General features: G+C 40.9%; 1 protein-coding gene across 12 annotated transcripts in view; it reads right to left on the bottom strand.

Annotated features, from left to right (window-relative positions):
• Nucleotides 1-16,753, bottom strand: part of LOC108401862 (uncharacterized) — a 66,499-nt gene that overhangs the window by 11,377 nt on the left and 38,369 nt on the right. For 7 of the 12 annotated variants that reach the window (XM_073227456.1, XM_037003607.2, XM_037003601.2 and 4 more), the window contains 4 exons: nucleotides 16,052-16,125; nucleotides 15,023-15,512; nucleotides 14,292-14,863; nucleotides 8,922-13,745 (listed from right to left, as the gene is read on the bottom strand). In XM_073227456.1, coding sequence (XP_073083557.1) covers nucleotides 14,824-14,863; nucleotides 15,023-15,512; nucleotides 16,052-16,125 — 604 coding nt within the window. In that variant the 3' untranslated portion in view covers nucleotides 8,922-13,745; nucleotides 14,292-14,823. Of the gene's footprint in view, nucleotides 1-3,080; nucleotides 4,987-5,080; nucleotides 7,029-8,921; nucleotides 13,746-14,291; nucleotides 14,864-15,022; nucleotides 15,513-16,051; nucleotides 16,126-16,753 lie in introns of those variants that run through there. The other 5 variants (XR_012127315.1, XR_012127316.1, XR_005057297.2 and 2 more) reach the window with 2 other exon arrangements.

The following is a 16,753-nucleotide window of genomic DNA, read 5'->3' as shown; positions in this document are numbered from 1 at the left end:
TCCTGCCAGAACTAAGCACCACTCACCCAAAGAGAGGGAGTCCCCAACCCAGGACAGACAAGAAGCCAGTGGCACAGTCCTCACTCTAAGTCCAATGCCTTTCCCATTATGGCACTCACCCTACCACTTCCTATTAATCAAGAGCCAACTCTAGGTATCTGCAGTGTTGGAGAACAAGAAGGAGACTACAGCTTGGTAGGTTCATCTTTGGCTTCAGGTAATAAGTCTGCTTGCTGATCTTACCCATTGGACCTTATGTGACAAGCTTAAGAGATCAGGGTTGAGCTGTAGGCTGAAAATCCTTAATACTTAGGGCTGAGGAAGACAGGGACTATCACATATATTGCATGAAAGAGAACACAGGCAGACAAAATTGGTTAAGGTACACTGGGAGTGGACCATTATTAAAAGTTAAGTAGTAGAATATATAGACAATGGGCAGCCACTAAAGATTTATGAATAGGGAAGTACCCAGAATCAGAATTGTGCACAAGGAAAATTAGTCAAGCAGCAAGGAGCTGAATACCAAAGACTACTAAATGCATTGGCAATGTTGGAAGACTTTCATATTAGAACCTGATACTACATTAAAAGACATATATCATACTAGAACACCAAAGACTCCAAGTGAAAACACTTAAAGAGTTGGGATGTGAATTATGAGGCTGCTACAACCAACCAGGTTAAATGGTGGTGGGCTTGAATTAAGGCAATGATAGTTATGTAGCTCAGCAGACACAGCATTAGAATTATGATGAATACTCGGCTTTCTGAATACCACCATTTAAAGCTTCTTGAATGCCGTCACAAAAAAGATGAAATACAAAGAAGTTCAGAAGCTAGTTTTGAGGAATTGTCCCCACCCACTAAGATTACTTCGACATCTACTTTCTCTCAAAAGCAGGTGAGCTAGTAACTTGGTAGTTTAAGCAAAGTAGGTTCTACATAGCTTTATCTTTAGTTCCTATTAACACAGAGTGATCTAAGTATCTTAAAAGTGGAACCAAAGGGATGGATTATTTTCTAGAGGATAAGAATACATCCATGTGGGGAAAAAAGTCATTACCTCTAATCACCATATAAGTAAATATCATGCAGTTATAACCACATTATAAATATAGCATATAGAATCACTACAGGTCAAGGAGTAACAGGGACAAAGGAAATACTGTTTCAGACAACTCTTATGAACTAACAAAGAAAAATATTAAAAATAAATTTTTATTCCTTCTCAAAACCATCATGCATACCTCTTCCAAGGGAAATTAGATAAAATATCAAAATATTAAAATTTTGCAAAGACAGCAGTGAACTATCACATTCTAGTCCTATAAGGCTTATTTATAATAATAATAATAATAATAGCAACAATTTATTGAGCGCTTACTATGTGCCAGGCACTGTACTAAGCATTTCATATAATCTCATAGCAATCCTATATTGCAGGTATTTTTTTTTTACCCCATTTAACAGATTAGAAACCCAAGTCTGAAATGTTTACAAAAACATGCCCACAGTCACATAGCTGGTAACTGGCAGGGACAGGATTGAAAGCAGGTCTGTCTGATTCCAAAGCCTCATCCCTGTGCTGACTTCTCATTACCACTAGCCTAAGGGTTATCCTGCCACGACTAAATACCACTCACCCCAAAAGGTGGTTCCCTAGCCCAGGGCAGACAAGAAACCAGTGGCACAGCCCTCACTCTAAGTCCCATGCCCTTCTCATTATGGTACTCACCCTACCACTGACAATTAATCAAGAGCCAACTCTAGGAGTTTGCAATGATGGATTAATCATATCTTTGGCTTTATGTAGTGATGCAAGAAAGATGGAGTGCAATGTCTCAAGCACACTAAATTAATTTTTAACTTCTCAATATTTGTTATTCATGCTAATGAAATGTACTCTTCATCCTGTTGTCTGTTTTCTATTTAGTTTTATGGTTTCTAAGAATATATACACTTGGTTCATAGCACATCATGTTTATTTCCAAATTCCTAGATAAACAACCGTAACACACTGATGTCAAAGGCCATTAGAAGGTAATACTATGCAAAGTTCAGTGATCAGTGTATTTCACAGCACAAACATGGTTTACACACTCTTTTAGACTATCCATACTATAGAAGCTCTTTATTAACATTAAGGTGGCAGCAGCTACGCAATCCAAATGTGTACCTTAAAAAGCCTTCTGTGCATTTTGAACTTCAAAGATTTAAACAAACAGCTCTTTTTAAAGGTAATGGCAGTTTTCTAATATTTTCTACAAATTTCAGCAACCTGGGCTGCCCTTTCTCCCTACCCCTCTTTTTCTTTTGGCCATTGTTAAATATGTTTATAAAGAAGGAACTTTCCATGCACTTCATAATATTGAACACAAGAATTTACCTGAACCATTTGACAAGAGAAAGATTCTTTCCACTCAAACCGTGCATACAATATAAGAAATTTCAGCTTTTCAATTTTGGGGATTAAGAAGAAAAAAGAAGAGTCTGCTTGCTAGATGGGCTGCTGCTGGATTCATCAATCATATAATAAAGCCAATTAGATCTTCAAATTTAAAGAAAGAAAAAAGCAGCACCCATTTACATGGCTGTATTGTCACTAGCTTCTATTTCCACCACGTAGCTTATACTGGCTTCCGCATCCTCCTGTCTGGTCTGTTGACTTGTTCAACTCAATCACAGTAAACTATTCTAACTTTACCTTCATCAACGAAACTTCTTAAATTATTTTAACTGGACAATTCCTTAAAGAAGAATTAGATTTCTCCCAATGTTTTATTTCAAATGGCCTGGGTGCAAGACAAATGTTTCCACCTATCAAGTCAAAGTCTAGGCATTCCCACAACTGAAACCATACAATGGTCAGGTTCCTACTGTATTATTTTATATTAGCAGTTGCTAGTTTGTGCTGTTCAATTTAAAATTGGATTTCCCTAATTCTTGGCCAAATTGAGAGAAAAACCTGACAAGGCAGTAATCTCAATGGTAAAATTATCAGAAAAGCACATTCTTTAAAGGCATATGGAACCCACTGATTATACTGGTTAAACAATCATTGACTTAAAAATATTTACCTCTAGATATGATTAAGAATACGCCAAGTATCCATGGAACCTTGAAACAGTAACCATACAGAGTTCTCTGCTTTGGTTTATGGAAACAACAGATACAGAATGTTAAAGTGTTTTACTCACAACATCTATGCATAGTATTCTCCCCAAACCCCCCATAACTCAGAGGAAAAACAGCAATTATCATATAAAAAGAAGCTCCCAGGAGGTACTCTATGGCTTTCCTTTCAAGAAGTCAATGGTATGTTTGTTTCCCTTTTTCTCTATGGCATCTATACCTAACTCTTTTCCAGGAGGAACTAGAGTGTGGTAAAGCTTGAACCACAAACACAATTTTAAAAATAACAAGAATACAAAACAATAATGTTACTACTTACCTTGGTCTCTGTGAAAGGGCTTAGGTACTCTCAAAATCAACCAGTGAGGTTGACGTACCTTTCCCTCAGGAGGACAGTGCCAGGAGGACCTTAGAGATCAAGTGGTCCTATTCTCTCATTTGACAGATGATGGAAGAGTAGGGTGATTTGAATAAGACCATCCCCTGTGCTAGTGGCGGAGCAGAAACTTGGAATCAAGGTTTCCTAGCTCCTGGGCACACTACCATTTGTATTGTATTTTCTACTACAACTCTGTTTAGACTTAGAGAAGAGGTTTACAACCATGGCTGCAGTATGAAAATCATTTGAGCTTTCATAATATACAGATGCTGGACCCCATTCTTGATTCAGCATGTCTAGAAGAAGGTCCCAGAAATCTGTACTTTTCAAAGCTCCCCATCATGATTTTGATGTGCAGTCAATGTTGAGAACCACTGTTGCTTAGAGCAAGAGTTTGAGTTCTCCTGGCACTGTGGTGAGTGACTAGATGCACAGCACCCTGTGATGGATTTTCAGCTCTCATCTACCTCTTTTGAATTTGTCGAGGAATGTCCATCATCTCAACTGTAACTATGCAAGCCCTTTTAACGTTTGTATTTTTTTCCTTTCCTCTATTCACTTCAAACTCAGATATAGGTAGCCAATCATTCAGACCTCCAGGCCAGGGGGAAAATTACTAGATTTCCACCACCTCTAGGGTATAGGAAGTTTCAATATCCCTTTTCTGGAGGATATTCAACTGTTCAAATCACAGGGAAGACCATATATGAGAACAGAGAAGATCTATGTAAAGGAACTCTAGCAGCTTCTCTTCCTTGATTTGGTAAGAAAGTCAATCCGGGAATCCATTATAAATGTACTGCCTTTCAGGACTGACCTAGCTACCTTATACAACTGTTGCAAAACAAATTATCTTATACCAAACTAGTTAGAAGGAGAGGGTTTGTATCCTTTCTGTTGAGATAGCAAGTCAGGCTTAAACTGACTTAAAATAAATTTCAGCATCAAGAGCATAAAATCAACTCGCCCAAGCGAGCAGAGCAGCCCACTCCCTAGGTACCGGAGTTAACTTCCTCACTGCAGGGGAAACTGTGCTGTGGGAGTTTATGAGCTTTGGGGAAAAACTGGGGCAGGGAAAGGAGCATTACGACAGTTCAGGCAACTGGTTTGTTCACTGAAATGAAACACTATGTAAAGTGAATCTTGATTGTATTTTACTAATTTACACTAGCAATAGTGATTATTGGGGAATTAATTTCTATTTCTCTCTGATCTCAATGTGGGGATAATCACACATCAATGAAAATGCTGGTCATCACAGTGGTGGTAGGGAAAGGATTAGAAAAATTGGATTTTGTCAGTTCTAAGTGAGCTCAGTCTTCTGCTCCACTTGCATTCTCTGGCACATGGATCACCGTATTATCAGAGCTGTCGAAGTCTGAATCCCAAGGTTCAGTCTCTGGATGTGGCCTTTCTCCTTGTTTGCAGAACCAGTTTGAATGACATGGCATGATGGCCCAGCCTCTTCTCCCCTGTTAAAGCAAGCAGAGAAAAGATTTATTGGCTTTTGTTTGAAGGTTTCTTATTACTGTTATATAGGGTTGTGGGTAAGCATTTAATCCTTGCCTGAGGGTCAGTAAATGTTCCACCGAAGGGTCTCTTTGCTTTGAATCATCACAGCAATTTGATTTGCAAAGCGGGTGCTTCAACATACTTTGGGTTCTGGATGTTAAACTACAATGACCTTCTCTATCAACTTTTGATGTGATCGCATCACTGAAATATTTCTGAACTATCTTATGAGGGTGAGAATCTAATAGTTCAGCAATGTCACTTAATTCAGTGTCTTCAAATCCTTCACCACCCAAACGTTTTGCAGATGCTACATTTTCAATTTCTTCTACCACTGAAAGGAAACTTTCAGAGCCCGTTACAACCTCATTCCCAAGTTTCTTCCAGGAGCCATTGACGGTTGATTGTTTTATTTCTTTCACTGATTCTTCTGCTATTGTTAAAGCATTACAAATGGAGAAGTTTTGCCAAGCTCCTTTCACAGTAAGTTCTGGTGTCTCTCTCCTAAGATCTGCAGGGTAGTCAAATACATGCCAAGTATAAGTACATCATGAACATTTTTAGCACCCCTAGATGCACGGGTTGAAGGAGTGGAGTTGTGCTGGGGGGAGTGGAGATGACTAACACCAGGATCAGCAGTTATTCCTGCACTCTTGTCAGTGGGAGCAGTGTTCAGAATCTGCAACACTTAGAATTCAAGATTTTTTTGCTTTAAATATTGTTTAACCTCAGGAACAAAACACTTAAAAAACAACTCCAAAAAGAGTTTCTCAGTGATCTATATTTTACGGTTTCTCCTCATGTAGACGGAAAAGTGTTTCTGGCATTCGTTTTTAATAGGGCAAGGATTTTGGAATCTGTGAAGCAGCATGGGTTTAACCAGAAAGCTGCCAGAAGCATTGGAACAAAGCAGAACTTTGAGCTTGTCTTTTCCAGGCTTGAAGCCTCTGCCTTTTTCTCATCCTTCACAATAGATTTGCATGCAGGCATGTGCTTCCAGAACAGGAGTTTCATCAGCACTGAAGGTTTGTTGAGGCAAATAGCCATTTTCCTCAATGAGTTTCTTCAAGTACCCAGGATACGCTGCAGCAGCTTCACAGTCTGCTTCCTCTGCCAGCCACTTCTTTTCATACAGACCATAGCGTTTCTTAAACCTATCCAACCACCCATTACTCGCAATGAATGTTACAACTTTTTGTCCAGACTGAAATTTAAACTTGCACTTTTGTGATGCTTGCTGGTAGATTATATACACAGGAAGAGGTCTATTCAGCCTTCTCTGTTTTTGGAGTCACAGATGCAGATCTTTTTCCATTTGCTCTACTTTGGCATTTCGAGTTACATATGATTTTCTCAACGATTCTGGTGTACCCCCTGATGCACTGGCCCTAACAGCTTTCTCATTTTTCTTTATTGTACGAATTGTACATTCATTAACACCAAAAAAAAATGCCCTACAGAGGCCTTGGTTTCACCATTATTGAGCATTTCAAGAACTCTCATTTTGTTTGCTATCGACATCACCTTTCTTGCCCTCTTGGCTTTTCTTGCATCTCTGCCATCCACCTTCTTGCTTTTCTGCTTGGATGCCATTCTTACCCAAACTTATGCAAATTTACAATTATTGAAAGTTTTATATCACTGAGCAATACACAACACTAATATGTAATACATAAGAAGCAAATGACAACATTCACAAGACAAAAAGGCAAAGAGCTTTTGTATGACTATAAATGTGTGTGATTGACAGCTTTGGAGGGAACAACAGGCAGAAGAACAAGGGTAGAAGCAAGTGACCGAGATGTTGGTCTTGTCACATGAGATAGTCAGCAAGATCACATGATAGTGACTTGAACTTGCATATCATTCCAAAACTTTCAAAGGTGCAGACTAGATAAACTTGAACTTTGTATGTGAGTGACTTGCAATTGTGATGCAATCCCGGAACTCAGGAGTCAACGTCAGGCTACCAGGCTGAGATGAGAAACACAAATATCACCATCTAGGAGAAAGCAGACACAAAAATAAGAAATGAAGTCAGGAACAGAGGCAGTTTGCATAAGTAGCTTATAGGCTAGCGAGGAGAACAGCAACTTGGAGTAATAATATATACCAAATTGCCCTTGCAAAGGCTGTAGCCATTTTGCTTTCTCACTAACCACAGATGAGGGTCCTTTTCCCCCATATGTTCACCAATCTGAAATATTATTTTTGTAATTATCTTTTTTATTTGTGCCAAGCAAAAGGTGAATAACAAGGTACCTCATTTTGTTTTCATTTTCATTTCTTTAATCATCTTTCCATATGGTAAGCCATTTCTATTTCTTCATCTTTAAATTTTCTCTTCATATCCTTTGCCCACTTTGAAATACTTTTCTTAGTGGTTTATAGGCACTATTAGCATATTAGGTAATTCTTATTTTTAATTCTAAGTTTCAAACATTTTCTCTAAGGCTGTTACATACTTTTTATTTTGTCTAGCACCATAAAGACATTTCAAATATTTATGTAGTCAAATGTTTCATGCCTTGTTCTGAAAAGCATTCCCCCCTCTAAGGTGATAAGGATATTTCCACATATTTTCTTTTATTATTTTTATAGTTCAGTGATACTACTTCAAGATATTGAGGAAAAGATGTACTACTCAATAAATGGTGTTGGAATAACTAACTATCCATCTACAAGAGTGTCTGAAGGTCTCTCTCAATGGCATTTCCCCTCTTAGAGCCACAGGCATTCTGGGAGAGTCAGAGCCCCACAGTGACCAAATTGGTGGCCTAGGATGATTGCAATTGATAACTCAGTTTCTCCAGAGATCAGTGTAGCTTGAGGAGGGGAATGTTTCCAAACGCATAAACAATTGCTATACATTTTGTTGGCTTAAGTTCTGTTCTGCTACTAATCTACACTCCTGATCAACTGACAGTACCAAGTTCTCAGACTTCTGATCTTCTGATAGCAGCTTCCCTAATAATTAATAAGTAGTCACTCACAGTTTTGGCATAACTGAAGAAATCTGAATATGAAATGGCTGTTAGGTGAAAAGTGTTGACTCTATTAGGTATAATAATGGAATTATACAGATAATATAGGCAAATATTCACTTTTAGTGGGGAGAGCTAAAGCAATATATATATTACATAATCATTTATTTTATGGAAAAATATTAACAATTGTTAAATCCAGGCGGTTGGTTGGTGGGCATTCACTGCACTATTCTATTTCACTGTAGGTTTAAACATTCTCATAATTAATACTGTGTGTGTGTGTGTGCACATGTGTGCATGAAGTATCAGTCTCATGCTTCATGCCTACATTTTAGGCACTACTGCATATGTATCAGAGGCTTTGCAGGTTAAATATAAGGTGAAAAGTTACAGCTAAAGAACAACTGATCATTGGAGAGAAATCACTTTAAATGAAATATTTTCCTCACTTTAAGTCAGTAGATTAAATATTAATGAGACAGGGACCCTGGATGTAGTCAGAGTAGGGTGAGGGCCTCCGGAGGGGGCAGGGCGGGATATTTGCAGTCAGAGCAATATAACTACATGCAAGGAAACCCCCCTACTAAAACTCTATGTTAAACATTGAGCTCTAGAATCATTCTTCAGTGAGATCACTTAATGTTCCCCAGATAAAGAAGAGTAGCACATGTTTTATTATGCTAATCATTTGTAACCATGTGTAAGATTCACTTTAGCATACTAAAAGGCCCAGGCCTATGTGCTGTCTTTCCTCCTTCAGATCTGACAAGGTGATTTTGCAAACTGAGCAACTAAGTTAGCATGCAGACCCAGCTGTAGATGACATGGTAAAAGACAGGAAGAATTCCATCTTAAAGATAAGATTGCATTTTTTTTTTAGAGGGCATCTCTCATATTTATTGATCAAATGGTTGTTAACAACAATAAAATTCTGTATAGGGGAGTCAATGCTCAATGCACAATCATTAATCCACCCCCAGCCTAATTCTCGTCAGTCTCCAATCTTCTGAAGCATAACGAACAAGTTCTTACATGAACAAATTCTTACATAGTGAATAAGTTCTTACATGGTGAACAGTACAAGGGCAGTCATCACAAAAACTTTTGGTTTTGATCACTCATTATGAACTATAAATAATCAGGTCAAATATGAATATTCATTTGATTTTTATACTTGATTTATATGTGAATCCCACATTTCTCCCTTTATTATTATTGTTATTATTTTTTTAAATAAAATGCTGAAGTGGTAGGCAGATGCAAGATAAAGGTAGAAAACATAGTTTAGTGTTGTAAGAGAGCAAATGTAGATGATCAGGTGTGTGCCTATAGGCTATGTGTTAATCCAAGCTAGACAAGGGCAATAAAACATCCACGGATGCAGAAGATTTCTCTCAAAACAGGGGGGGTGAGGTTCTAAGCCTCACCTCAAGATTGCATTTTAACACCCAGGAAGTTCAAGAGGCAAGATTCTTTAGCAAGCAGACAATACCTCAGCCCACCTTGGGGGCTGGGCAGGAAGCCTTTTGATGTGCTCCCGGACCAAGGCGCCAGTGTCCCAGAGAGAAATCAAGGCAGGAAATTCCTTACGTTAATTTTTAATATTCAGGGACCACTTAACAAGTCCACACCCCTAAGTTTTTTTCATGTTCTCGAAAAATCCTCAACTGTCTATAAAACCCCCTAGACAACGCACCACTACGGACTCTCTTGTCCCCTCCTGGCGTGAGCTGGGAGCTCTGTTCTTACCTCTAAATAAAAGCCTGTACCTTGCTGTCCTACCTTGACTGTGAAGTTCATTCTTCGGCTTTGTGAACAAGAACCCCGGCATTATTAAGGCATTATAAAGCTTGAATCCCAATATCAATTTAAAGGTAAAAGACTCAATTTCAAGTTTTCTTTTTCTCTACCAAATTGGAACAGAAGATTTATAGCAATTTTACCCAAAACTAGATTATTTCAAGCTGGTGACAGTTCAGCCTCATAACACTAATAAACAACTCTTTTCTATACCATGGAAGAGATGGACATTTGTGAAAAGAAGTAAGAAGCAGACGAGATAAAAATGGATAACCCTGAGTAGGGAGAATGACTACTATATGTTTAACTATATCACTGGGCAAAACTTCACTCAGACAAATTTCACATGATAGAACATACTTCTACCCATAAAATTCACTTAGGGTCAAAGTTTCATCCTGTGTTCTCTGACCTTGCTAAGGATATGTCACGTTTTCAAGATGCTAGAGCCAAGTTAGTGTGAAGAATAAAGCCTTTAAAATAAACTTCCTATGTTGCCTTTCAGTTCTGCAAGCTATACAATCTGGAAGCTGTTAGGATGCTAATAAATAATGGTATTGTTGGGGGAGCGTTGTGTATTTTCCTCGGTCCTTGTCCCCGCCGCAACAAAGAATTGAAGGGCAGAGACACAGTAGTGAAGCAGAGTAAAGTTTTATTTAAAGTTACTTAAAGAAAGAAAAAGTGCAGCAGGCAACCTCAGTGAGGAGATGCGCCCTGAAAGGTTGGGAAAAGTTAAAGTTTCGCACTCAGAAAGTGCGCGCGACCTCAGAGAGAGGAGGCCCCAAAAGGTTGGGGGTTCCCCCTTTTAACGATTCTTCAGGAATGTGACTAAGGCCTGGGGGTGTAGACCTGTTAAGTGGTCTTTGAATACTTAGAATTAAGTTAACACAAGCAACTTCCTGCTCTGATTTCTCTGGAGTCTTAGTCTGGGAGCGTATCAAACAAGGCTGCCTGCCCAGCCCCCAAGGTGGGCTGAGTTATTGTCCGTTTGCTAAAGAGTAAGTTAAGAATCTTACATTTTTAACTTCCTGGGTATTAAAATTCAATCTATAAGATGGAATCCTTCCTGCCTTTTACTATGTTGTTTATGGCTGGGCCTGCATGTTAATTTGTTGCCTAGGTTACAAACTTTTTGATTAGGGCTGGAAGGAGAATAAAACAGCATATAGGTAAAGATAAAAAATAAACTGGGCCTCCATGATTAACACAATAAAGACATGGGCTATGCTGAGGTACCTTCCTTTATCTGGGGAATATTCAAACATTCCAGGCCAAGTTGCTCCTGGCTTTTTGAGCTTTAATTGATTAACTTTGGGTCTTTTTAGTGGACTTTCCTGGCCTTTTTCTCTTTCCACCCCACTCATATGTATTTTCCTGCTTAACAGTATAATGAAGTGTACCTCTACTCAGGGTATTTTTCCAAAGTATGTTTATCTACAGGGTTGACAGTGTAACATCATTCTTCTAGTCCTTGTGAGTCCAAGGATGCCTAGAATACATTGTAAGGTGAAATAAAGCCTAGCTGACTGAGCTCTGAAGTCATGAGTTGGGGCTCACACTGCTCAAGTGCCCAAAATGGCAGGAGGCTCTCAAGATGTTTTTCTAACAGCATTTCAACTGAGAAGAACAAAGAATTTTGTAAATGCCACACCCTGTGAGGATTTGTATGAATAAACAGGATTGAGTTCATTGCAGCTTTTGTTATGAAAGGACATTTGGTCTTAAGGGGTTTGCTTTTATATAAGCTGTGCAGAGCAATCATGATCATTTTCCTCCAAAAATTTTAAACACATACACAAGCCCAAAAAGTACAGACCCTTAGAATCATTTAACATTTTCAAGTATAATATCCATAAATGGTAACCAGTAGGAATGGTAACAATGAGAAATCTTATTTTTTTCAAGATTCATAAACTCCCACAATGCATTTACTAACATGATAAACAAAGATGTCATTCAACTGACTTTTGAGACCAAAGAGCAATAACAGAGCATTTCGAAAGTAAACCCCCATGATCAAACATTTCAGACATTCATTCGTTCTCCTCAATCAACTTGTGCTGATAAGAGCTTATCATATACAAGGCCATGTGATACGAGGAACAAATGAACTGAGGAAAAGCCTCCATCTCAAGGAACTTAGTCTTCTCGGAAGATAAACATAACACATTAGAAGGTAGATAAACATAACACATTAGAAGGTAGAAAGCCACACATTCCATAAGAGTCTGTGCACAAACAATGTGTTCTTGGGGCCTAACCTTCTCCCTTCTGTCCATTCCCACTTTATGTGCCTTGGTTCAGTTCAGGCCCTTCATTCCTCATCTGAAGAATAATGCAGCCTTCTGTCATCACCCTGCTATCAAGCCTACTGACCACACTGCCTCCAGAGCAACCTTCCTAAAATAGGAGTCTAATCCAGGACTTACTCCTCTTTAAATCACTCCCATGAGGCCCCAGGGATTGTTGAGCAAAGTCCCACCTTCCTCTGATTGATGGCACCCTGCCTACTCTCCTAATATCCTCCCCCACTACCTCCTCCCATCCTCCCCTGTAACCTACAAGCCAGCCAGGTGAGGGGCTACCTCAACCATCCAGCTGTCCTTAGCTTTCAACACTAGTTCAAGCACCACCTTTTCCAAGAAGCTTTCCCTGCTCCCTCCAGCTGGTTCTGACTGGAAACCACTATCAGAGCTCCCAGAGCCTCCTTCCCGCACTTACTCTGATTACAGCATTCATGGCACTTCTTTGTAGTGCCTTTTGTTTCTCCATATTTTAATCATTTTGTGAATGTCTTGACATCTAGAACAGAATAGGTCATTTCATTGCATAAGTGCTCACAGTAGAGCCAGTAAGACCTGCATGCAGCACTCACAAAAGGGTCCGCATTGGAATTGGACCTTAAAGCTCTAATGTAGGATTTCCAATATATGCAGAAGGGTGTGAGTTGAGTGGGAAGTAAGAAAGGGGCGAAGACAGAGGCAGGAAAGTGCTGGAAGTATGGGGACTAGACTAGATGAGGCTAAAACACAAGGTGGCTGAAGTGGATAGTAAAAAACAAATTTGGAAAAGTCTGTTGAGGCAAATCATAAAGGGCCTCAGATGCCACATTTCTTTGGTAAGATGGAGTTACATTTAACTGTCCTGATATTAATGAATGGGCTTATGTTTGCAATGCATAAAAAAAGCAGATGTTTAGGACAAATCAGACCTATTCTTTCTTGTTACTAGGACTTGGCACACACATTCCTAGGAGAAAAAGTCCTGTTTGTTCCCTAAATAATTCAGGGATATCATGCTGATATTTATTATAACATTGCTATTTTGTTCTTGCTATTTTAATCTTGATAACAAAGACAGTTATGAAACATCTTCACTGTCCTCTCGTGGTTCGATGGGCCATTAAATCAAATAGAAATCCATAAGTTCTTAATAATAATCTATCTTTCACATTAAAATTTCATGGGAGCTTATACATATTTCTTACTGGAGCTAAGTATTTTTCTTTTAGCTCTGAAAATTTTTCCCCCAAAAAGTCAAAATGGATTCTACGCAGCAACAGTGCCCTCCGCTGGCTACAGAGTGGAACAGTGCAACCCGGGCAGAGAAGGAACACTGAAGCCGAGGTAGGTGGGTGGTGAGCCCTGCCGCACGCAGTCCGCAAGGTCTGCACTTCCCCAATTTCTTCCCCGTTCATGCCAAGCAGAATGTTTGACTATTTAGCACCGCAAGGTAAGCAAACTCAGTTTAGTAAACCAGGACTTGGGGAAGTGCTCCGACAACTTCGCCCTTTCCCCTGATCTTTCAGGGGACTGGCCATGCCCAAAGCTTCCAAATTTTTTTTTTTTTTGAGAAAAAGAACATAAATTTGAACAGTAGTTTCATGATCCCCTCCTCCGTTTGCTCTTCCTCTTTACCTTATTTTCACTGGCCTGTGTAAGACAAAAAGGATGCATTTAGTTAGGGAACCCTTTAAGGAGTCCAAGAATCACAAACCTAGCGGCGGCCGCATCCCAACCTTAAGTATAACCAGCCCACCTCCTGAGCCTGGAGGAGATGCGTCATTTGTTCTCTCTCTTAACCCTACGGGCAGCAAACAATACAAGATCAGCACAAAATGGTTCCAGGAGATGACAGTTGAAAGTCACTTTTTGCCAGCGCCTAACATAGTGTCTGCCACCTGCTGGGAGCGTTAAATTAGGTATGCTAAGGGAGATGCCCTGTAAATGACGGCGTGTCTTCCTCATTAAAGGGGCTTATATCATTGCAAATTCATCGAAAGTGCGTGTCAAGAAATGCTCCTGGCACACTAGAGAGGCACAAGGCGTCCCCAAGGGCCGAGTCACCCCTTTTTCTGCAAAAGCATCCCAAAGCCCTCCCCTGGTACTTGTGATTTCTTTAAAACGTTTTGTATTCAACCCAATTCTGAATGGGTTCCTAATCCTAATTAAGGGACCACAGCTTCACTTGTGCCTTACTTCGGTGGGGGTTCGGTGGTTCCAATGCAGAACTTTGCAACCTGGGGCCACCACTGCATAAACTCTGGCCTTCCGTGACTGCCGAACTCCACGCTGGCCCCACGCCAGGTGCAAAGCGAGGGGCTTGGCTCCTTGAGGCACAAGTGGGGAAGCAGCAGTCCCTACTTCCTTCTGCACAGCTAGGGAGGCACGTACACAGGGAAAACCCAGCTCACTGCAGCGGAGGAGCCGATGCTGAGTACGGCCGAGGTCCGGGACTTGACACGGCGGAGAGAGGAGGGATCACTTCCGAGCTGGTTTGCAGAGCTGGGGGCTCGGGTGAGGAAGCGTGGCCAAGTGCCGAGTCAGGATCGGGTCATGTCTTTATTTTTAATATTTTCATACATTGTTCATCATGGAATTTTTGTATTGTTTGAATTTTAAAGATACGGCATTAATATTTTTTTTCTTATTTACTGAGTGTCTTGGTGGGCCCTTAAATTTTGGGCCTGAGGCGAGTGCCTCCGTCCACTCGACCGTATCCCGGCTGTGGTCATTCGAGTGAGGGGTAAGTGACGGCCAGGATTCTGCAGCTAGAGAAGACGTAAAAAGCCGGAGGTGTGCCTGGGAGCCGAAGCAAGGGCCACCGCAGGACGGGCAGGGGGAGGCCAAGAGGTCCTCGCGAGTAATCGGTGGCAGCCCCCGAGGGACACCAGCATGGTTGGGGAAACGCCGATAGGACGCCGGCTTACCTGCGGGTGGCTGCTCCCGGCGCGCGATCTACTCTCCCAGCCGCCAAGGCACAATATGCCCCCTCTGGGGAGGACGTGTGTTGTCTCTGCAGCGCGCCTCCTCTGCAGCAGCGGCCTTCAGCGCAGCCTTTATCCCCCAGCTGCTCCCGGGAGAGCCTGCCCGCGTGGGTGGCCCCTCCGGCGCCCGCCCGCCTGCTGCCCCGCTGCTCGCCCGAGGGCCACTCCTTGCGCGCGGGGCCGGCCCCTGCCCCACCGGGGTGGGAGACTGGGTGCTGCCACTTCTGACTGGTCGCTGTGTCAGGACACCACCTCGGTTGCCCCGCTAAGGCCACCCGCCCCACTCCGTCCCGGCAGGGCAGCGAGAAGCACGGTCCATTAACCCATATCAAGGCCAAAGCGCTAAGAACCCCCGCCAGGATCTGCTTGTTTTTCCTCAGCGGTAACAGTCGCCCACCGTCCTGATCGCCTGGGCAGGCGGCAAGGCTTAGAGCTGGAAGGAACATCAGATGTGGGGAAGGATACAGCATTCGATGTTTTCCGTGAAAAGTCACCAAATTAAATGTGTCAACATTTAGTACCAGTAGTGCTCCCTAACAAGTAGGCACCCCAAGAAACGCCCCTACAGCAAGCTCTCTCAGTCACTGCCTGCGCACACTTAAAATCTCCATCCAGAGGTACGAAAATGTGGTTAGAAAAGGGTGGGCTTGAACTGATCTGAAAAAAGCCCAGCCCCTTAGACAACAGTCTGGGGGGATGGATTTGTTGTCCCTCTCCACCCTTCCTAAGACCTGAAATTTCTCAGAAGCTCTGTGCAAGTGCCTGTCCACAGGTTCCTTCAGGTTTCTTACAAAGCAATTAAAATGGCTTGTGCAAGTGACACTGGCAGCTCAGAATGCTCAACGTATACTCCTGGAAAATGGGTAAAGCACGACTGTTTAGGTCACAAGGTTTTTTTTTTTTAATGTGTTAAGTTGCACTGAAAAGTGAAGGAGGGGGTATGCACATTAGCCCAAATCTCTAAAGACCTACCTTGCTTCAGGAGTCCTCTCTTCAGATCTTTGGTAATTTTTACGGCCTCAGTAAATAGGTAATGTGCAAAGTTCCTAAGTATAAGAACAAATGCCAGATTTAAATAGGAATACAGGTCACCCACTTAAAACTGAATCGCAGATAAACAACAAATACTTTTTTATTATAAGTGTGTCCTACGAAATATATGGGACACTCTTTAAAGAGTTAGTCATTGTTTACAGGAAATTCAAAGTTAACTGGTGTCCTCTTTTCTCTGACAACTCTTAAGAACAAGGTAACAACTTAAATTCTTTTGTTCATAGTCTAACAAACAAGAAACTAGTTTATATTGAGAGGTAGGCAAAAAATATCACCAGGATTCTTAATAACTTATACATGCAAAAAAAGTCACATTGAAATACAGAAGCAGTAAGAAGTTGATTTACATTAATTGAGGGGATTGTCAATCTAATAGTTCAGGGCATTAATCCGGGAATCTGCAAACTTCCCCCAAAGGGCCAAATCAAGCCTGGGGCCATTTTTGTATGGTCCTTGAGCTAAGAATGATTTTTACATTTTTAAATGGCTGAAAAGAATCAAAACAAGAATATTCTGTGGCAAATGAAAATGATATGAATTTTAAATTTCAGTATCCATAATTAAAATGTTATTGTAACCTAGCCACATCCACTCATTTTCTTATGGTCTCAGGCTGTTTTC

This window comes from Manis javanica, chromosome X (assembly GCF_040802235.1).
Source record: "Manis javanica isolate MJ-LG chromosome X, MJ_LKY, whole genome shotgun sequence".
NCBI classification, from domain to species: Eukaryota; Metazoa; Chordata; class Mammalia; order Pholidota; family Manidae; genus Manis; species Manis javanica.
This window is presented reverse-complemented; position numbering and strand designations above follow the sequence as displayed.